At 44.4% G+C, this 24,313-nt stretch overlaps 1 protein-coding gene across 1 annotated transcript in view; it reads right to left on the bottom strand.

Moving 5' to 3' along the window:
• The window catches only part of LOC306928557 (replication protein A 70 kDa DNA-binding subunit-like), a 66,813-nt gene that overhangs the window by 28,088 nt on the left and 14,412 nt on the right, over positions 1–24,313 (bottom strand). Inside the window, exons 7-10 of the mRNA XM_079508789.1 lie at positions 19,817–19,928; positions 14,139–14,241; positions 13,427–13,495; positions 8,546–8,741 (exon numbers count right to left, since the gene is read on the bottom strand). Of these exons, the coding sequence (XP_079364915.1) occupies positions 8,546–8,741; positions 13,427–13,495; positions 14,139–14,241; positions 19,817–19,928 (480 nt within the window). The remainder of the gene's footprint in view (positions 1–8,545; positions 8,742–13,426; positions 13,496–14,138; positions 14,242–19,816; positions 19,929–24,313) is intronic.

Here is a 24,313-nt window from a genome sequence, read left to right as displayed (position 1 = left end):
TACTTGACTTTTGTACGGAACGACAGTCTCATGCACACCTGATCGGCTCAGAGACGGGTGCTTAGGCAAGGATCAACATGGAGAAGAAGAACAAAGAGACCCGCACACCGTCTGCACAATAGGAACAATTTTATTCAAGCAACGTTTCGGTCATAACTAGACCTTCAGGCATCTTTACTCAACCTTTTCGTCGTTGTTTTTAGTATTTAAAAAAAAAAAATTGTGATACACTGTGATTGTAATATTTTCTATTGTTGTTCCCTGTCAAGGACATGATTTGACGTACATATTTTTTAAAGCGTTTGGGTGACGATACGATTATATCGGCAATTGTGGATTGGATGAGTCCATCGCTGAATACGTTTATTATAGGCTATTTTCTCTGCGATTTTATTTTATTTTGCAAAATAATACTCAACCTTATCGAAAATTGTATAGCAAAATAAAGTCTGAGCAAAATGCGAATCAATTTGGGCCAGCAAATTAGTAACAGCCGCCGGTGGAACCCCCCCTCGTCCCCTTGTAATGGTATGCCCCATTGCCCAAGCAGCAGGCAGCTGGGGCGTCCGGGGAGCGAAGAGAAGTTACTTACTGTAGGCTACATGTTGTTTACGTCTGTCACTCCAGTCCTGGACCCAGTTCAATAATATACAATACAGTCTCACCAGAATGCACACTGCTGTCTCGTGTCTCATCTCAACTGATGTGCTTCAATGCACGCCCCGCAAAGTCGGGGGAAAAAGAAAGAAAAGAAATGCGAACGCACAGCAAACGGCTCTCTGATTATCAATGATCAGGGTTGCGATCGTAGTGAAGATGAATATTCTGTGAGTACTTAAAAGGTAAGTAAATGCGGGCGGTAGCTGGCACTGGGTGGTAATTTAATATTTAAGGTATATTAATGTCTTGGACCCCAGGAAGACTAGCTGACGTTACAGGATCAGCTAATGGGGATCCGCATAAATAACCAAATAAACAAAGACCTAGAGAGGTCTGAAAGCCTCACTAGCAGCAGCCCCTAGAGACATGCTGCTCCTTACACACGACCCCTAGAGACATGCTGCTCCTTACACACGACCCCTAGAGACATGCTGCTCCTTACACACGACCCCTAGAGACATGCTGCTCCTTACACACGACCCCTAGAGACATGCTGCTCCTTACACACGACCCCTAGAGACATGCTGCTCCTTACACACGACCCCTAGAGACATGCTGCTCCTTACACACGACCCCTAGAGACATGCTGCTCCTTACACACGACCCCTAGAGACATGCTGCTCCTTACACACGACCCCTAGAGACATGCTGCTCCTTACACACGACCCCTAGAGACATGCTGCTCCTTACACACGACCCCTAGAGAGGCTGCTCCTTACACACGACCCCTAGAGACATGCTGCTCCTTACACACGACCCCTAGAGACATGCTGCTCCTTACACACGACCCCTAGAGACATGCTGCTCCTTACACACGACCCCTAGAGACATGCTGCTCCTTACACACGACCCCTAGAGAGGCTGCTCCTTACACACGACCCCTAGAGACATGCTGCTCCTTACACACGACCCCTAGAGACATGCTGCTCCTTACACACGACCCCTAGAGACATGCTGCTCCTTACACACGACCCCTAGAGACATGCTGCTCCTTACACACGACCCCTAGAGACATGCTGCTCCTTACACACGACCCCTAGAGACATGCTGCTCCTTACACACGACCCCTAGAGACATGCTGCTCCTTACACACGACCCCTAGAGACATGCTGCTCCTTACACACGATCCCTAGAGACATGCTGTTCCTTACACACAACCCCTAGAGACATGCTGCTCCTTACACACGACCCCTAGAGACATGCTGCTCCTTACACACGACCCCTAGAGACATGCTGTTCCTTACACACGACCGTACAGCAGCCCCTAGAGACATGCTGCTCCTTACACACGATCCCTAGAGACATGCTGCTCCTTACACACGACCCCTAGAGACATGCTGCTCCTTACACACGACCCCTAGAGACATGATGCTCCTTACACACGACCCCTAGAGACATGCTGCTCCTTACACACGACCGGTCTGAAAGCCTCACTAGCAGCAGCCCCTAGAGACATGCTGCTCCTTACACACGACCGGTCTGAAAGCCTCACTAGCAGCAGCCCCTAGAGACATGCTGCTCCTTACACACGACCGGGCTGTGTGCTTTTACCTGACCTAGAGAGGTCTGAAAGCCTCACTAGCAGCAGCCCCTATAGAGACATGCTGCTCCTTACACACGACCAGGCTGTGTGGTTTTACCTGACCTAGAGAGGTCTGAAAGCCTCACTAGCAGCAGCCCCTAGAGAGGCTGCTCCTTACACACGACCGGGCTGTGTGGTTTTACCTGACCAACAAGCTCATTAATGGGGCAAGATGTAAAGGAAAATCCAATAATATTTCTAGTGCCATTGATTGCACACTGAAGGAATAAAACCTTTCTGTGTAAATTCCAGGAACCTCTGTATGTATGACTTGTATGTCTATCTTTCACATATCTCAAGAACAGTGTTGTTTAGCGTTACTTTTAAAATGAACTTGTTACGTATTCCGTGACGGACGGAGCCATCTTTAAAGCCAGGTAGTAAAAACTATGACAGGGAAGGGGAAGTTTTATGCTTCTTTTACCATATTGATCGGTGAAATGCCCTCAGATGTAGTTTTACAAGATGCCAGTTGATACCAGATCATAAAATGGTGAAGATCCCACATGGTGGGGAGTTGACACCTGGTGTCTAACGGCGAGTCATTACAGGCAGAATGACACCAATTCCACAAACATGATGTCAGAAACCTCAGCCCCCACACTCCTAGTCACAACCAAACAAATACACAAACTCCTCCTCAGTCATGATCCTTGTCACGTTCAAGGCCACAACAATTAATTCACTTGTGCTGAAGAGCAGCTAACGTGGCTCCCAGGAGGAATTCAATCCGGGTGATGATATAGCCTAGCATGGGGGACAAATTACATTTGCCATAACTGCACAAACCTTTTTCTAAACTATCCCTCCCCCCACCACATAGAAAAACACCCTTCCTCTAACGTCTAACCCAACCTTGTTCCCTGCATGTCTGTTGCTCTCGCAGTCTTGCTTAATTCCATTATGATCGAGACGATGTCATACACCTTTGAACTCCATTATCACCACGGGAACACTCTGACAGCTCTCATTACCATGTTATAATCCCCTATTTAACGACTAGACAGGCAGACAAGAGAGGGAGACAGACGAGAGAGGCGGGTGGGTGGGGATGGGGTTGGTTGGGAGGCAGAAGTCAAATTAACTGCAAACACAGGTCGATGTATACTTTGTCGCACGCCGGAAATAGCACGCCTACAGTACAAGCTCACAGTGACGTGTTGCATGCGTGAAACTGGGGGTTTCATTCCTCCGTGGTGCCTATAGTGGCTTCGCAGGGCACTTCAACAAACATCATTGATAGCTTTCACTGCTGGTGGGGAGCCTGCAGGGAGGGTGATCTCTGTCAACTGCACTTTAACTAGCAACTCCTATAGGAGCAGAACTGGGAGGGACAGAGTAGTACAGTCAAACACCTTGGTCCTTCCATTCAGGTCCTATGTATTCAATTCATAAATAATAACAAGATTCAATATCATCACTAAATCAGTGCCCATACCCTAGGTGGGGTTGGAAGGGCCTTTCTGTGTGGAGTTTGCATGTTCTCCTACAGGGCTTTAAGCAACTAGTCGACTATTCAACTAGTAAATCCACTAATTGACCTTGTTGGTACTAGTTGACTAGTTGATAAGAAAAAAATATATAATAATAAAAAGTTTGTTTTTCTCCCGTTTTTGTAGGCCTTAAGATCAGCTAGCATGCTAGATTATAGTCACCAATGTACAGTTTTTAAATGTACACATACTATTAAAAAATAAAATAAAATAAAAAAATTACATAATAGGTAGTTAAACAACTAGTCGACTAGTAAACTAGGCAACTAGTAAAAAAAAAGTGAAAGCCTTTCTCCACGTGTCTCCCAGGGTAGGTACAGTACCCTCACAAAAAACATGCAGTAATCCTGGTCTCTATACTGCCTCCCACTGGTCAGGATTCCAGAGAAAAGGGGAAGATATAACCTCATGATCAGCTCTGTAGCAGTAGCCGGCAAATTGTGTGTCTGGATCGGACTAGTGAAGAAACACATGGAAGGTTGCCGTATATTAGAGAAGTCGAGAGTCCAAGAGAGATCTTGCACTCTCATTAGAAGGCGGTGTAAGTGCCATCCAGCCGTTTCTCTAAATTCTTTGAAAGTGTCCATGTCTTTGAGCCATAGAATAGAATCGGATCGATGGTCGTCCTAAATATTTTTACTTAGTTTGAACCTCTTACTAAGCTGGGATGACCAGATCTTAACCCCCTTATTGCCCTTGACGTTATTGACGTAATTAATCGAAAAATCCCCCACTACCGTTGACATAATGCAAAAAAAAAAAAAATATATATATATATATATTTATTTTTTTTGTAAACAAAAAACTAATTGGCATTCAAATATGTCGTCTAGAGCTGGCAGAAGGCACTGAAAAGCTGCTATTAGGTCAGGTGATAAGAAGCGGCTTGGACTCCTCATGCATTGAAGGAAGCATGAGGTCAGTCCGTTGCTCTCCCCAGGTTGGCAGAGGGAGTGTAGCGCACAGGATTACATTAGACAATTTACACTGGGTGAAAAAAAGGGTTACAAAAATCGTGAGATATAAATGCATTTATATCATCACTAAATATAAAACTTAGTAAGAAAAAAGGGGGGGTGTGATCAGCTGTTTAAGGGGGAAGTGAATGTTACCTCCCTCTTTGGCCTCCTGAAAGGTGAATTTTCAGGCCTGTTTTAAAGGAAGCCAGTGATCCGCACTTTGAACTCCACACTGTCAGGTGAAATTACCGTTAAGTGGTAGGCGACTCCATGTGTATGGATTATAAGGAGGCATATATCCAAACCTTCCTCGTGAGCAAAGAGTATAGGGGTCATCGGTGGACTACGCAAACACAAGGACTACGCAAACACAAAGAGTATAGGGGTCATCGGTGGACTACGCAAACACAAAGAGTATAGGGGTCATCGGTGGACTACGCAAACACAAGGACTACACAAACACAAAGAGTATAGGGGTCAAACACAAAGAGTATAGGGGTCATCGGTGGACTACGCAAACACAAGGGGCATGAAAACATCCTCCACTGCCTTTTGTTCCTCTTTACAGCTAGTCACAACAGAAGCACAGCAAGTGCCAATTACCAACATAATTACAAAGACCGACACTCAGAAACAGCAGGCTGCCGCTGTCACACTGGTACATTATCATTAGGAATGGGCGTTATGGCCAATTTATTGTACAAATACATGTGTACACTTGAGTGGTTGCGGTTCTCTGTGGTTAACCGTAGCGTGACGTCATATTTATACAAATTAACGCTGAGGAGCACCCCACTTAGACAGAGAAACTGCACTATACAGACAACTGCATAGCCGTTATCATTACTTTGATGCAGCAAACGAAGACAAATGTCTGCAAGGTGAATAGCATCCAAATAATGTCCTCTGTCTTTATGGAGATATTTGTCACTGCCTTGGCTCTTGGTTTCCTACTATCTAGTTGTCTCTTTATCAACTACAGTTTCAGAGCAAAGCCATTAAAAATGAAAAGTGACACTGGGGATATTTCACAAACAATTCAAACACAATTTAACACATTCCCTCCCGTTACCATAGGCGGTAACATGAGGCCAGTGCCAGTGAAATGCGCAACATAAGCAGAGAAGAAGGATTATCCGGCCGACCCGGAAGTGATTGTCCTCCATTGCCACGCCAGGGTCGCTCGCGGCTGTGTAGCGCCAATCAGACTATTATTATGGTTAGCGCGACCTTGAATTAATGTTGTATATTAAGCTCCCAACATTGTATTTTATCCCATTCTGAGCACTTTAAACACTAATGAGTGCGTGCACGTGCCAAGGATTGGGATGTAGGCTGTTTCTACCATGGAAGTCCTATGGGCTCCAGCCGCTTCTTTTCACCTGACAGGGGGGAGTTTCCCCGGCAGGACGTGGCACGTGGAAGGAACACGTTATTCCAACCAGTTCCTTTCCCCTCCATCAGGCGCCCCGGCTGGCCAGGGGGAGGTAGTTTAGAGACCAGGATTACTGCGTGTTTTTTGTGAGGGTAATTAATTAATAATTATTAATGAATGTGTTAAATCCAGTCTGAGAATTACCCAGTCAGTCTGAAAAACAGTGTGCAACATTACTGGCGTATTGTATACAATATTGCGTATTGTATAAAATAGTCATTTTTCGGGCATTGGGTTACCTGTGTACGCGGCCCAATCCCTAATTGTGATCGGAAAAAGATTGAGCATTGACTCCGAACGAACTTCGATAGCCAATTTCAACCCTTATCTATAACGGGACTTGTCCCCAATTTACCTGCCTTGGAGATAAGACACCGGTGGAAAGCAGGAAGGATCGGCACCCCAACTAACCTTGAAGAAAAATACTGGAATGAATATATTCCCCTTTTTTTGTAATCTTTTCAATACTTGATGTCTGAATTAACTGGTCCTCTGACCCAGTAAAAATGTAGCGAATCCACGTGCTCTGCTACATTCTGCTAAATGTCAATCCATTTGCCTAAATCATTTCTTATCTTTATATTACATTTTCTCACCAATGACATTATTATATGAGTGAGTACACTCTAAATGTGACCAGCTCTACAAGAATCAATTGGATGTATTTGAAACTAATGAGAACAATTATCGTTTTAAAGCTGGTAACTGAATGAAGGACGGACGGACGGACGCACGCACAGACTGACAGTCTCTCAATGTTAAATTATCACTGAGGACTTTACATCGTAGATTGGGTTGCCAGCCTCGCATTGCGAGGTGTTGTGAGTGTTGTGCTTGTAGATCTACTATTTTCACAATATTTATCTGTGGAACCGAGTCAAACTAAATGCCTCGATCAACTCCTACAATTCCAAGTGCTTATCAGGGTGGTGGTCCCCAGATTAAATATTATAGTATTTTTGGGGGAGTATTTTTGGGGGAGTGGCGGCCTAAAAAGGTTGAGAACCACTGGGTAAAATGAGAAATCTCTTCTGTAGTGTACATACCTCCCCGTCCGTACATGAGCTTTCTGCTGCATCCAAGACCCTTTATGTAGGACAGGTGCTAGCAATTATGGAAGTGCATTTATGTCTCCTCCATGCTGCATTAGTACCGCAGACAATTCTTCTCACATTGTCAAAGAGTACGACCAAATTAGCATAATACAGTCCCACAAGACCCTAATGTCTGACAAGCATCCAAACAACTCCTCTTGGGGACGAGGCAAAGGTAGTGTGCAATGCCAACAACAATGGCAAAGTTACAATGGACAACCCCCCCCCCCCCCGCCCACCCACCCACTAACCACTAGAAAATTGCCATGGTTTTAATCATACAAAGAAGAGTGATAATTTAGCAACTAAAACATTCCAATGTTGTTCTACTGTGCTGTTGTCGGTGGCAGTAGCTGAGTGGGTACTAGAGAGAGGGCACCTGGTAACCAGAAGGTCATGGGTTCGTCCAGACTACGAGCTCGGAAGTGTCTCTGAGCCAGCAAGACACTTAACCCCTAACTGGTGTATTAATAGCATCCACTGCCCCCAACAGGTAGGATGGGTTAATGGTGCTTTATTTAATAGCATCCACTGCCCCCGGCACACAGGATGGGTAAGTGATGCAGAGGACACAATCATTACATGCGTGTGCAAATGCACTCTGTCGAGAACCCCTAAACATTTATTATTTTAATGCACTCACAGAATACCTCTTGTCTAATCAAATGACTCCACTGGAACTAGCTCCTTTCATGATTCTTTTTTTCACGCACATAACTACTGTATACCTTTCAGGATGGGAACACCTTTTGCGTTGCTATGGACGCTATTTAGCAACATACTTTTTTGAGCGGTTCCTCCGCTCCATTACGCAGCTATGTGTGTCCCTATAAATACGTTTTTTTTTTTTTTTTAAGTTTTCTCTTTTTTTAGTTTTCTACTGCATGCGTGTGTGCTTTTTTGTGTGTGATACAGCTGTGCCCTCTGGTGGCGGGCGGGTGGTGTTACAGCGTGACACACACAGACAGACGAGCTAGGCAGGCTTCTATAGTAATCGCTCATTGCATTCGCAATCACTGCATTCGCAATCACTGCATTCGAAATCACTGCATTCGCAATAACAATAAATGCATAGTTGTGCTGCTCAGTTCACACAGGTGTGATTTTTTTTGTCATTTTTGAATAAATATTTGAAGGTTTTCAGAAAACTTAGATCATGATTTAGAAGGCGTTTTTAAGAATCGGCCTCAGTCCTAAGAAAAAAGACCATGATATTATTTTGTATTATTTTACGTTATCATAGAAATGTTTGCGTTTTGGAAATTATTTGGGGCTCCACATGCAATATGCTTAGAGGTTGAGATGAGAATGGCTGCTCTCACCAATAATGGCGTCGGGGTCCCTGTTCTCCAGCTCAGCGATGGGCACAAAGTCACACTGCAGTACTGGGATGTTCAGGTTGTCATCGTCACAGAGCACGATGGTGGTGGTGCTGTTCAGCGTCATCTCGTAGTCGTTCTTCACTGTGGTGTACTGCTTGTTGGCTGGCTTTAGTGTTCCCTTGGAGATGAGGTACACCTAGAGACACGGGATGGATGAATGTCATTTTTGTGAGTTGAGAAGAAAGGGAATGGGCTATATGCAGTATGCACACACACACTCTGAGTGTGTACAAATGGAACCAAATTAACCCGTAAGGGTCCATTTGTACACTCTCAGAGTTATGGAGGTCCTTGAAATTAAAAAGTTTGAGAACCACTGCACACTAGTAAGTTGATAATTATGTATATTGACCAAAATAAAAAATAAATAAATAAATAAAGATATAGGGGAGCTGAAGCAGCAGAAGGAGCTGGAGCTGCTGCTGGAGGGGTCTAACATCAGCTCACGTAGACCAGGAAGGTCAACAATGCATGGAGTGTTGCTGTCACATCATCTAGAACAGATGTAAACAAAAAACAAAAAACAATTGCGCGATTGAATAGGAGTTCTATAGCGTTGGACCCCTCCAGCAGCAGCTCCAGGTCCTTCTGCTGCTTCAGCTCCGCTATATCTTAATTTTTTTTTGTCCATATACATAATTATCAACTTTTGTTAAAAAAAAAAAAAAAAAAAAAAAAGGTTTAGGGAGAAATTCCCCTTTAATTAGTATCATTGTTAACAGGAACACCTGTGAAAGAAGTAGGGAAGCGGCCCGGAAGTAGGAAGAGTTATTCTGTGTGCATATAGCCCATTCTGCCGCGACTCAGCCAGGTGAAGGCAGGTCCAGTGTGTCACAGGAGTGGGACACAACAGCATCAAACGTAGAACACCACACCGGAACAGGTCGGACAATAAGCCTCTATTAACGTGCCGAGTATAATAAAAGACAGAGAAAGACTGGAGGGACTGAATCTCCCGCAGAGTCATGACTTTGAGGAAGATGCAGTAGCATGGAAACATCAGGCTTTTATTAGCACCTTAATTTCAGGTTTATAGAGGGTATGCGCATGCATAAAGTGAGTGGCAAAGTGAGTTTAACGTTGTTTAACGGCATTTAATGCAATCAGATCACTCAGTAGGCGTTCCTGAAAATCACACTATTATTTAGATTTCTGTGTTAATATTGTAACCGCGATGCAGGATGAAGTCAGAAATGAGCTCAGAACATCCAGATTTTGATCTGCTGCGCGGATGCAGCAAGCGGTTTAAACCAAGCAAATTTAAACAAAGCTGTTTAAATTGATAAGACAAGTATACTCGTCCTTAGCATCCAATGTGTTAATGCAATCAGATGGGCCTTTTCTGTTAGGATGTATGGGCTGTCAAGGCCAGAAAGTAGTTTTTTGTCACTCAGTAGGCATTCCCGCATAACTTCCGGGTATGATGATGTCACGCGTATACCCTCTATTGTCCAAGCTGCTCCAGTGTGTTCTTCTACGTTTGATAGCTGTTGAGACTTGTTTAATCAAAGGAATTGATGAAAAGGCTCATGTACTGTATATAATACTACATACTTGATTGGAGTCCCCCAGGGCTCTATACTTGGTCTGCTCCTTTTTTTCGTTCTACACCAAAGTCCACCCCCACACACTAGCCTACTACACAATGCAGTTACCTGACATTGTGCTTCCATTTAGGCTGGTGCTTAGCCAACGAAAATCCACCCAAGCAGCTGAACTGACCCCATAAATTATACATTTCCTTACGCAAGTGAGTTTTATGACCCTCGGAAACCACAATAACACCAGGAGAATGTTAAGGTCTTAATAAGACATGCTGGCTTGTCAGCACCATCAGCTCTCTAATTCACCAGAAAATAGAGTCGGCCGAGAGTGAGAGCGCCTGCTAATAATATCCAAAACAATTTAAAGTCAATCTGTAAGGCATTTACTAACCTTTTCACCCTCCAAATCTCTTCATATCCACTCTCTGTCTCTGTCTCATTTTACCCAGATGTTGTAGGTGAAACTAAAGAGATAAGTACGGCTGCAAGTATCGATTATTTTCTCACAGCAATTATTGTGAGATTTCTTTTGTCATTTAAAATATCTTGACATTGATTTTTTTTTATACAGATCCCCCCCACCCCCCCCAAAAAAACCTATTATTTTATTTAAATTGATAGTTTTGTTATAATCGATTAAATTGATTAGTTCGATAAGCTGTTGCACCCCTAGTGATAATAAGCATTCATGGCCAAAAATAGGAATGCCAGGTTGAAAGTGGTTGGTGTCAGCCAGGCACGCCCACACACACAAGGTGGTTGGTGCCAGCCAGGCACGCCCACACATGCCACTCTGTCAGTATGTGGCTCAGCACGGAGGGTAGGACTGATTCTTTTAGTTTTCTTTGGAGGGCAGCAGAGGGCACAAATGAAATGTGGGGCTGTGTCGAAGTCATCGCCAGCGGTTGCTACCTGAGCCCGCGGGGTCTGACACGTGACGGCTGGGGTTAATTGAGTTATTAAGCTCTGTTGGCTGGACTTCGGCCCACAGAAAAGCTAAGCTGAGCGCCAGCATCTCGACATGTGTTTCTACCGGTCTGTAATTAAATGGGTATCGTGCAGGTCAGGCACGCACTGGTTGGAGAGTTGGACCTCCTTAGTAGTTTTGACAGACGGGTCACCAACTCACCATCTCCCTTCAGAGCCCCAGGACCTCCATAAAATAACACATTTGTATTTATATATAGACAAATCCGCGGAGCGCTTCCCTGTAGGCAATCATAGCTGCTGTGTCGCTGTATTCAAGCGGCGCCACTTGACACTGCAGCTATTGTTGCCGTTTAACGGATTAGTCTATACAATACATCCTTATACAATCCTTCTCCCTTCTGTCGTATCCGACACTTTCACTGCTAGAATGGCCCAATATCAATCAATACATTTTTATCTTACCTCATTCAGGAATATCCCCACTTCACATCATTGTATTTCAACTTTCTGACTAATTGACATTCAATTTAGCCTTTGCTATATTGATATCCTTCAACAGTTCCAGCAGCAAACAAGGCTGACGCTTTACCAGTGTCAAAATGCTAGTTTTGTTATTGGGTATATGGTCTGTTTCATACTTGGTATTAGCTCAGTATTCACTGCCATTGAGCGAAACACTGAATCCCTACACAGTACAGGTGTTACTTCCACTTTGTGTGGGTCCATTTGGGTCTATTTATATGCTCTCAAGAGTGAACATACAGGATTTTACTGTCACTTTTCTCCTACCAACATTTTATAGTGGGGACGCCCACCAGCCATTCAATATTTTGTGCAACATAAACTACTAAATATTACAGCAATCAAATACAGCAACGACTTAAAATATCGATCTATACATTCTAAAAAATGTATACATAGATATCTTTGCATTAAATATTCCACCTCACAAGGCGAAGTTGAAGGATCATTATCACAGTGGTTCTCAAAGTGGGGTCTGGGGACCCCCAGGGACGTAATAACACAATCCCCGCCATCTTAATTAATGAATTAATCCCGTATTGCCACGGTTTTCCCCCTTTCAACCCTTATTTTGAAGATCCAAAACACCGCGACCGGAACCGGATGTTGACATAATGGTGTGTGTGTTGTTAGATTAGGTGTTGATCTCTAGACCCTCACTAGCCAATGAGAAGTACAGGCCGGCGCCATTAGAGCGACCGCTATGCTCCGTGCAATAAGCCTTGTTTTGTTTTGGGATGGGGAATTTGAGATTAAAGCGACTGAAAGCATGGGTGCGCCTGTTAACACCCTGAGCGGCAAAAACGGAGGTCTCCGTCCTATCAAATAATCCCGCTCGATGCCCAGGATGGAGATTAAACAAAAGTTCCATCTTTATTGATATCATAACCAAGCGCACCATGTGGTCTACAAGCTGGTAGCGTCTATTGAGCAACATTCGATGTCATTTCCGGTTGGGACGTCATCCAAAGTGGTCCCCCTCCATTTGAGTGGATGAGATCAAATCTTAAAACGTGAATAAATTCCAATTCTAACCAAATATTATGGGGTTTTTTTACGGCCCATCGTGGTCCCGTCGCTTGTCGCGTTAGAAGTAATCATAGCTCCTGTTGTTGTCGATCCCCTAGGGGGTGTTTTGGCTACATCTAGCTACTTCCAAGATGGCGCCATGCCATCTTGAAATAAATGGTAAATGGTAAATGGTGCATTTATATAGCGCCTTTATCCAAGGCGCTTTACATAGATTGTGCATTACATTCACCCATTCACACACACATTCATACACCGATTGCGGCGGAAGCCATGCAAGGTACCAACCAGCACATCGGGAGCAATTTGGGGTTCAGTGTCTTGCCCAAGGACACTTCGACATGTAGCCAGGAGGAGCCGGGATTCGAACCGCCGACCCATGGATCATTGGACGACCTGCTCTACCTCTTGAGCCACAGTCGCCCTGAAGCTGGAAAATCGCTGGGCGCCCTGATTTAATTGTCCTAAATACCCCCGGGCATTCGGGGTGTTAATATAGCGTCACAATCATTTCAACCACTTATCCATTTATACTGTATGTTGGCTTTTAAAAAATAGCAGGTTACAAGCTCACCATTTGCCATTATTTTAAGACATTTTGAAAAATCCTGAAAATGTTTGGAAAATGTTTTGAATTTTGAATTCATGAACACAAATCTTCTCTTCTGGGGGTCCTTCCCTGGGAACAAAACATTTTCTGATGGGGGCCGTGGCCGAATAGAACACATATTAATGTGGGGGTCCTTGACATTGAAAAAGTCACATGATCTCATTGATCTGTGTGGATGATGCTCACCTTGCCCTGCTCCACTAAAGTGAAGAACGTGTCCACTTCTTTGTTGAAGGCTGTGACCCGGATCTCCCCCTGTCAAAACACACAGTTCACACTTAACCACATGCAGGGGACCAGGGTTGGCACTAAAGGTTGCCTTCTCCGGGACAAGTAAAATATAACATTCAGGGAAGTGAAGCTTGCATTTCTGCTTTCCCGAACGGGAACACCCTGTTACAGGGGGAACACCCCTGTAACAGAATCAACATTTGAAATTGTAGTTTGATTTAGTCACTATTGATTTATTGACCTCTGAACAGCTGTGTAACCATATGGGGCTTAAGTGGTTGGGGACTGGAAGCAACCTTCTTTTGTTCGCTATTCACACGATCTAAGATATATCTGTCCAATGTCCATAAACACGAATGAGCATCCCCAGGCTCTTTTCAGAGTACTCTCTCTCCCTCTCACCGTCTCCGACACGCAAACATTATGCACCAGCTGAAAAAATGGGAGTGAGCGAGAAATAAAATAACAAAGAATAACAAAGTTCGAAACGAAAAAATAACAAAGTTCCAGATGTATGAAGAAAATAAATAATAATAATAATAATAATAATAAAGAAACACAGCTTTAATATAGCCCTTATCTAAAATCTAAGCTTACACCATGCTTTATAAAGAAATAATATTGATGACTTGCATTGATACTTAAAGAGTGAGTCTTCTATACTCACACTTTCATCCATCATCTCAAACGAGAAGAGCTTTCCGTCTCCTCGAGAGTTGCTCCATGTACGGACATTGCTCTTGTTAGTGACCCGGGCTCTGACAGTCCACCTGGAGAGACAAATAGAATGTAGGGATGGTTCTCATCCTGTTAAGACCGCATTGGCCAAAGCAAGCTCTCAAAATGAGTTTGACCATGATTCTAGAGATAACATTTTAATTATGGTACGGTAGAAAGCATAAGCTAGAGAAAGACCAATCGGTGGTCTTCCCTTCAATCTGTGATACATACCGTAATCCAATCCAAACAAGTCTAATTAACCCCACACTGGGTATGACCTATAAATGTCTAAACGGAAGTACCAATGGAAATTAAACAAGTGTTTCAGAGGGAAATACATAGCACAGAAGTTGCACTTCTATAGACACTGTCTGCATTAGGTTGTGACAAATAGGTTTTCTCCTCAGAGGTGAGTAAGGGCTGGAACGAGGCTAAATTGACCCCTGTGTTTTCTTCAGCAATGTGTGGCCTACAGTATATGTTGGTCATATACTGAATGTATGATGAAGTTCCCATTGGGACACGATTTATTTTGATTGTCTAGCAAAATATCTAAAAGGCCACAGGCAGAACCGTCGTCCATGGGATTGCTCTACATGGCGAGCGCATCATACATCACATCCTACCTGTAGAGACGGCAGCATATTCATGAGGAACATATTGTTAATAATGCCTGCAAGCCCTGCATGGAACTCAGAGAAAACACTACACTTGATAAAACGCCTGGGTTTCCGAGGCTACCGTCCCGGTAGCATTGCGGGACCGGAAGTTCAAAGATGGTGGATTTCAACTAGCCGGAAAAGAATGGCACAGGGCAACGCCTAATTAAGAATCGCTCAACAATAGTGTATTTTATTTCTTCAACTGAAATGACTCGTTGACTCGCAATCCCAAAATGGCCCCTTTCACTTGCCAAAATACAATTGGGCAAAAAAACAATTACCGTGGAAACTACACAAGCTTCTGTTCAGCTACTTAGAGAAAACAAACAAATAGAACGATGGGGACAATATAACAAACAAAAAACAACTTAATTTAGCTATATTCAAAGACAGAGCTACAGTAGGTGTTGAGCAATTTCCAACCCGTGGGTCTGCTATAAAAGGTGCTCCTTGTCCACAATAGCCACCCAAGCATGGCAGTGTTATTCAGCAGTGAGCTTTTCCACTGTGTTGAAAATTGAGGCAGTGGAGGATATTCACACCATAACTTTGCCAGCAATTAAATCCCCTATCATGAGAACAGCTGCTGGCCCCGAGTGAACCTCGTTCCCTGCTCCGTATGGATAAGGCTGCTACATCAGGCTTTATGGCGGCTAAAAACCAATTATAGCCTCCTCTGGATGCTATTACTTAACAGCGGTAGAACAGGATGAGAGGGCCATACAGAGGCACACATAAAGAAGCGCGTGTTGCTGAGACAGCCTCGCAGAAACCTATCCAAGGCTCGGTAGCTACCAGTCTGTAAAATTAATTTGCAAATGGACCGATACGGGTCCATTTGATTGCATTTGCACCTGCCCATGAGTTAAATGAACACTTACTGAGTATCATTATTAAATTCAAGCACCGCTGTGTGTGTGTCTGTCCACTTCCGCATAGAGCAAAGCGCCTCCTCACAACGCCACAACGCACGGACAGCCTCACAGAACCTAGCGCCGCACAGCCCTGTCCTCCAACCTCAATCTGCCCCGCATTACACACGCCAAACATTCTAACAATCATCTTAATTAAATTAATTTGCGTCAAAAACAACTCATCTCCCCGGAAATCACGTGTCACCAGTGTCACCAGTGAAATGCATTTTGGGACGGACACTGAATAATACTGGGACACAGTTTTCCGCGCAACATCTGTTTCGACACCACACTGTCCGCTCCCTCCTCTACCACCTCCTTCGCCATGCCGTACACATGAGCTACATGCACGCTGAAAGCCTGGACACTGACAACGACAGGTTACAGCCCTGCGCGCACACAGCGTGGCTGCGTGACACACTGAACAGCTCCATCATAACGGAATGCTTATCTGTCGGGGACTCGGGGTGGCCAAATTGAGACGTTTTCTTAACCGCCTACCGTTAGCATGCAACAACAACAGGGTTTAACTCCACCCGGACGGCGCATTGCCTTGGCAACAGTTACACTACTGTGCACTTTTATATCTGTTGGATCATAACATATGAATACTATAATCCGGGGAAGACGGATCCCGTGCCGTCGGAACAACACAATGAAAACTAGAAAAAGTGCCCTTCTGGGCACAGGTCTCCACCAGGAGGATAGGAGTGTGTGTGTGATGTTTGGCAAAATGTTTAGGAGTAATATAAACATGTTTTTTTGTTTTGTTTTTTTGTTTCTTGCAACAATTTTCTTCATTTTGTTGAGGAAATGCAGAGCCAGATCACTCATAGCATCTCTGAGGATAGAATTCTGGATGAGCAGGACATGTGCAGCATTTTGTACAAAACGGGCCACTCCTGAAAACTTTGGAAGGCAATCTTAGCTAATCAGTGTAGAATCTGAGAAATCCAACAGGCTCGTCTTGATCACATGACTACAGAGATCATGTGTACCGATTTGCGTGAGATTTGGTTGAAATCTGTGCGACTAACATAAACAATGTGTTTTGCAGAAATCGGCCTCATGGTGGCGCTATAACCGGCAGATGTGGAGGGATGCAGGGAAAATGTTTTTCCATGGCCTCTAGGGAGTGCACATACATAAGTTGTCGATGCAGTTATAGGTAAAAACAGGAATTGGCCTGTTATAGCGCCACCGTGAGGCTGATTTGTGAAGAAAATAGTGGCATGTCGTCCTCGGCCTAGTGGAAATGTGCGTGTATAATTTCATGGAAATTGGACACTGTTTGTGATTTGTGGCATTTTGTTTGAAACAGACCAATCATGTGAGCTTTGGAAGCCAATCTTAGCCAATCAGGATGGAAGATGGGAAATTGTGCAGATCTGTGTTGATCACATGACTATGGAGATAGTGTATACCGAATTGTGTGATGTATGGATAAAATGTGTACGAGTTATCTACAGAAATGTGTTTTGCCTAAATCGGCCTCATGGTGGCGCTATAACAGGCCGTTGAGGAATATTTGGGGCAGAGGTTTGTCGTTGGCATCCAGGGAGTGTGTGTGCAAAGTTTGGCATGGATCAGGCCAACGGTGCCGGAGAATAGCTGATAACGGACGGACGGAAGGACGGAAGGAAGGAAGGACACGCACACACACACACACGGACGGAGTGCAAAACATACTCTCTCCCCATGCCTTCGGCCTGGTGGAGACAAAAATACATAGACGGATGCAATGACCAACGCTGGCTCAGTAGCTCACGAACGACACATTCCGGGCAGAATATCACCACCAAATTTACATCACACATCAATGGTGTACTTATGATTGTACTGCAGCATTTTCTTGCAAAAAGAACTAGCCTACTAATTAGCCTACTTTTGTGCCCAACCCAACTTCCCAAGACCATCTGTAAACAATTCCCCCCCTATCAGTAATGTGATCTATGACATCACATTACCCACACTGAACATCATTTGCTGTTCAGAACAGGTAAGGACTAGTACATACTAGGGCTGTCCCCGACTAAGGATTTGTATAGTCGAAATTAATATGAATAAATTTGCTGTTAGTCGACTGATAGTCGACTGAACACCCCCCTGCACCCCCCTTCCCAAAAAAAACAACACATTTGCATTAAGGTTGGGCGATAAGCTCTCAAGGCGCCGCGTCCTGCCTGTTTTTGCAGCGCCGTTCGCTACGCGTTGAGAGCTTGTAGATCCGTCTATTTTTGCAGCGCAGCTGCAGCCAGGGTAACAAAATAAAAAATAAGTTACAGGTGGAGATGAAGTGAAGTTGGAACGGACAAGCAGCTGCACAAGCTAACATCACAACCACTGGCTGGTGACAGTGTTGTTAGCCGCAGCAACATGTAGCCTGCCCTGGTAACTTCTCCTCCTCCCCGGAGAACTCTTGCCTCCCCGCACCGTCGGGGAGGCTGATCCACAAGCTCTCAAGGCATCGCGTCCTGCCTGTTTTTGCAGCGCCGTTCGCTACGCGTTGAGAGCTTGTAGATCTGTCTATTTTTGCAGCGCTGGTGTCGGGGTTCGTTCACGTTGTCAATACAAAAATAACCTAGATTACAGGCGGAGATGAAGTTCAATCAGTGGGTTGAATCAGTAGCTACGCGCTAAGCTAACGATCCCCGACCCTATACTAACACTAGCAGCCTGTTTTTTATTTTCCCCCCGACTTCACGGGTGGCGCATTGGGATTGTGATGAGACACGAGACAGCAGTGTGCATTCTGTTGTGACTGTATATTATTAAACTGCATGGGTCTGGACTCCGGAGCATAAACAACATGTAGGCTACAGTACAGTAGCCTCCCTCGGCTCGGTCCCTCCCAGCCTTTACTCTGGCTGCCAGAGTGTTCCCCGATGCTGCGGTGCGGGGACTGGGAGCATACCATTATAACGGAGGGGTTTTCCACCCGGCCCAAAAGAAAAAATTCGTCCCGACTGTTTTTTTTTTTTTTTTGGTGAACATCGACTGAGAGGTTGTCAGTCGACTGAGACCCGTTCCGATCGATTAGTCGACTATTCGACTAATCGAGGTCAGCCCTAGTACATACTAACATAGAGAAACAAAGCCTACACTGCACATACACGTGACACGACAACCATAATTGAAAGCTCCATTGCTAAAGTCATCCGTTTCATTAAGTAAGTAAGCTGTGCCGAGCCATGATGCCCATAGGGCAGGAATCTCTTTGGTATGACCTGGTCGGGGATCGAACCCCGACCTCCCAGTCTCAGGGCGGACACTCTTAACTACAAGACCACTGAGCTGTGGCATTAGCTCCATCCAAACTTTCAAGTTAGATGAGTCATTCGTTTATTACAACACCTACGGGCGTAGTTATCTCCACAGCTTGCAATTTCAGTCTTGGCCACGTTGTTGTGAGCTTAAAAACAGTTTTGACTGATATGTGTAGCTCAACATGGATGACGACTCCATCAACCAGCGCTCGTCTATCTGTTTGTGGCTACTTTTAAAAGGTCACAGGGAGGGTGTAAACCTAATGAAACTATAAGAAAGGGTTTGGGTGGGTGTGATGGGGGGGGACAGCAGTAAAATGTATTCCTGAAGGAGACGAAGTGATTGTGAAGAGGGGAAGGAGGAAAGGAGCAGGTCGGGCCAAATCCCCATCAGGGGCAAATAACCAGGAATCAAAAACTCGGCAGCGAACTATAAATGAAACACTCAGCAGTACCAGCCATTAAAATCAGCCAGTATCTGTCTGAGGCCATTTCGTTTAATTTCCATACAAATCGACTGACTAGCGTGCACCGTGCAGGCACACATAACCATACACAGTCTCCGACACGATACACAAATGCACAAATGGACGCATGCCCCCGCAACATCAAGCCTCACGCTAAGGAAACGGGAGATAGGCTCCTGCCCTATTGGCCTCAGGGCTCGGCAAGGCTTACTTTACATTGGATCCATTGGAACACAGCTTATTTATTTATTTCCACCAATATGCAAGTTCTGGGTATGTAGGAGGAGTTACATAGTACGTTAAGAGGCTTACTCACTTGGTTTGGTAGGGGTTGAGACAGGCAATAGGAATCACTTTAGTTGGAGATTCAGGTGGAGGAGGGGTCTTCACCAAACCTCTGCCACGACCCTGGCCAGCAGTGGGGGATGCTGGGAAATGGAGTTCACACTTAATAAATGATATAAAACTTCACATAGTTTGTTTTTAAACTAACTATTATGTCCATCGATCTGAGCAAAAAAACTTTTTCGCACTTGCGAAGAGAGAGAGATTTTTGTTTGTTTTGTGCAATTATATTTGGTGGTTATTTTAATGCATCACTTACTGTACATTGTACTTGTACTATTGCAAAATGATTTATTTTGATAGTATCCCATAAACATTGATTTAGCAAACTTTTCCAAATGTAGGTCCCAGCCCAGGCTTATTCTCCATGTAGGTCTTTGGTCTGAATATGTAAAAGAAAATAAATGAGTTGCAAGCCAATACATTATGCATTATGGTAGTCTACAGTACAGCCTATACTGTATTATGTCCTTTACTCCCTCGCCATTATTATTATTGTGACGGTTAAAGCTGCACTATGCATTTTACAAAGACAAATGGCTCCAATAATAACTCACAAATACTTATACACGATTTCATATCTGGCTATGTATGCAATAAATCTCCGGCAAGCAAACTGAACTCACAGTAACTCAAGTATATGTTTATTTGCTTTGTGGATTTAACAGGCGAATAGAAACAGCACGGCAACGACAGTCACATTATATCATCATCATGGCTCCAACGATCCAATTTTTTACCTCTATGAGACAAATAATTTGACACCTCATTTCTACACAAGCTGAATTAGAAGGCCTTTTTTCATTCTTCGTGTCCAATGTGTTCGACTAAAATTGCACAGTAAAATAACCCTAGCCGTCGCTCATAACTATGGATCTGCAGTGTGTGAATCTCTTGCAACTGATATTTTGGCCTGTGATGCAGTGACAGTACGTTTTAACAGCAGGTGAGCATCGGCCGACACATCGCCCAATCGCCCGTCATCGCCCAAAAAGATGAATTATTTTTATCTTTTGGGGCGACGTTGCCCCGTCCACTTCTCGACCATCGCCCGTTTTCAAATGTATAAATGTATAAAAACCCTTTGCAAATATCTACAAGAATCACAACGCAGCGCAAACGACGCATTGTGAGCTTGTAGATCGGACATTTTCAAATAGCCAGCCAAGTACATCATGGTTTTGTAATATTAATCCAAATCTAGAAAGTAACTTAAGTTTTCAAATAATAGTGGAGTAAGAGTAACATATTATTTGCCTCTGAGATGTAGTGGAGTAGAAGTAAAAATATAGAAAAAATGGAAATACTCAAATTTGTACAGTACTTGAGTAAATGTACTTAGTTACTTTTCGCCAGACTGTGTGGCCTACAGCCAATGGCCACAGTGCATCTGTGCCAATACTATACTTTAATCTCCTGTGTTATGGGTCCATTTGGTTACATTTGTGCACTCTCAGAGTAACTAATTGGAGGACTTTACTACGTAACAGTATAGCACAACCTCGAGTGCATTATCGCCATCATACCAAAGCAAAGAAAGAAAACAAAAACGACTTTGTTAGCAACAAGTGGCTGGCGGACGTTTGATGGTCAGGTAAGCGAGGCGGATGTGTTCCGACTCCCGAGCACTGTATAGTGAGATTTGGGCAATTCAGCCAATAATACCTGCAACTTACTGTGGTATAGCCGCCCTAACATACACCGCATACAGCCAGACACCATACATAGTTTAACAGAAAGTCCCCCCAAAACACTCATGAGACCACCGGCACAGTTGCACCAGATCAGATCATTCATCACCTTCCAGAAACGTGGACCTACCATGATTGAATACAGACTAATAAATCATAAAAACTATAAAACCTCTGCCATACTGTGAGCTAAGTCAACTGACTGGTGTGTGTGTGTGTGTGTGTGTGTGTGTGTGTGTGTGTGTGTGTGTGTGTGTGTGTGTGTGTGTGCACGTGCATGCATGCGTGCACAATGTATCACACCCTGCCGCTGCCCCCCCCCCCCCCTTTTGAGCATGTATAAACAAACAGCAAACAAAAAACAGTTCCACTGAGAATATGTTCTTGTTTTAAGCTCCTGTTGTGGTTCACAGCAAACACTCACCTCTCTAAAACCCTACTTTGTGTGCGGGTGCATGCATGCGTGCGTGCGTGCGTGTATAGGCGTGAGAGCAGTCCCTGGGGAAATCACAGACTTAGCAGCTATTTCCAGGCAAGGGGTAATTAACATCAATATTCATACACACACACACGCTACCCGGATGGAGTGATTGGGAGAAAAGAGGTGGAGGAGGAATAAGGGACGGGAGAGAGGCAGAGCAGAGGAGACGGGAGAGAGGCAGAGGAGACGGGAGAGAGGCAGAGGAGACGGGACAAGAGTGAACAGGAGAAATAGAGAGAGAGAAAGAAAACAAGAGTAAAGATACTTTCAGGCGGGAATCGATTAACGGAGACTCCGTCGCCTGGATCAACGACAGGTCTGCTCCAGGTGTGTGTGTGTGTGTGTGTGTGTGTGTGTGTGTGTGTGTGTGTGTGTTTTTCCTGTAAACAATTATTGAACTCCGGCACCGTTGGACCAATCGGCGTGAAACATTGCACACACACTCCCAAGGCAGAAACTCTGCTTCATATCAGCCAGTTATAGCGCCATCAGCAGACCATTTTTTGCATAACACATTTTTATCAGCTGCTGTGTAATCACATCTGGCCAATGTTCTTTCTGTGGTGCTTTCACGCCCACTTGCTGTAGTTGAGACCTATGTTTCTCATTGGCTGTACTGACAAGCTACCGTCCTGATTGGCTGCCTCATCTCTAGGCAACCTCTATCCGACCTCTCAGCCATAGGATATAAGGCAGCAGCTGGTAATTAATTGATGTCATCAATTCTTGTTTCTTATTACCCAAATTTGTCCAAAACTCACGCGAATTGGTAGTGGTACACATTATCTCTATGGTCATGTGATGGAGACATAATCAATCCGATTGGTTATTATTTGCTTCCAAAGTTTGCACAACATGCCATCAATAATAAAAGCAGTGTCTGGTTGCCGTGAAGCTACATTCCCACTAGTCCAAGTCCCTAAACCTTTCTAATCGGCCTCTTGGTCATAAAATCTAAATTATTTTCCCCCGGATTACATGGATCATTACACAACTCCTCAAATAGGCCAAGGCCATTTACACCTGACAAGCTTTTCCGCCTGTTTTTTTTTATTATTATCTTTATGCAAAACACATTTTTTGCTGAACACATTTTCTACTACTACTCCTACCGATGTTGTACAAATCTCAACCAAATTGGTACACCATATCTCTGTAGTCATAGGATGATGCCTTTCTCGTTGACTAAATTAAAGGTGGGGCTCATTTTGCACAACAAGCATCGCTGGACCCATCTGTGGGAAGCTTTGCATGCACACTCCCAGAGGTCAGGGTTAATGGCTGGGAAAGGGGCTATTTTTGTCATAGTACAAGTACATTTGCTCATACGTGAAATATGTTCTCTGCATTTAACCCAGCCTAATCATTAAGAGCAGCGGTGGGCACTATTTTCACAGCCCCCGGGGAGCAGTTAGGGGTTAAGTACAACGGCGTCAACTATGGGAGTGCTTGAGGGCTTGGGCACCCCCTGAAAAATTAATAAGCCAAATAGCACCCACTGAGATATCCCCTCATTTTGTCACGAAATCAAGGGCTGAAGATCCCCTTCCCTGGTTTTTGGAGGTGGGTTGGCTTATTTCTCTCACACAATGTGGCAACACTGAAGTCAAAACAAAAACAAGACACGTAGGCACATTCCACACACCTTTAGGTGCTTGGGCCACTGTCTGGGCGAACAGGTATTCATTCATTCAAATGCTAATAAGGTGCCGACAAGATCACGATGCCCGCCGCCGCGGCCACCCCGGCCGACAAGATCACGATGCCCGCCGCCGACAACGTAGCTGCCGAGGCGGACAGCACTGTCAGCGCCAACACAACGGCTCTTTTAAGAGCTAATAATTCTAAAAAAGAAAGGTGTCGTCCGCAGCAGCCAGCAGTCCGGGGGCGCAAATATCAACCCATCTGGAAAGAGACATTTACCTGGATCACGTACAACTCTACGAAAGACTGTGTGTTGCTGTTTTGATGTCGTATTATATTGTATTATATTGTCGTATTATATTATTGCTGCTGCATTGTCTGAAGGAAGCCAAACAAAAATAAGTTTTACTCTTATGTACGTGTACCTGTACACAAGATGTAACAATAAAGCACAACCTTGAACCTTGAACCTTGAAACAATTTAATGTGTTTGTTGTGAACTGAAAGCGCACTGTGTTCAATAGCAAACTAAATAAAGTACCAAACGAAAACGTTTGGTACTTTACGTTTTTCCCCGCGTCGGGGGGGGGGGGGGGGGGGAAGAGGCGGGGCTGGGAGGCGGGGCTGGGGAGCACCCCCTGACGTTTTAAGA

Source organism: Electrona antarctica (assembly GCF_951216825.1).
Source record: "Electrona antarctica genome assembly, chromosome: 8".
Taxonomy (NCBI): Eukaryota; Metazoa; Chordata; class Actinopteri; order Myctophiformes; family Myctophidae; genus Electrona; species Electrona antarctica.
This window is presented reverse-complemented; position numbering and strand designations above follow the sequence as displayed.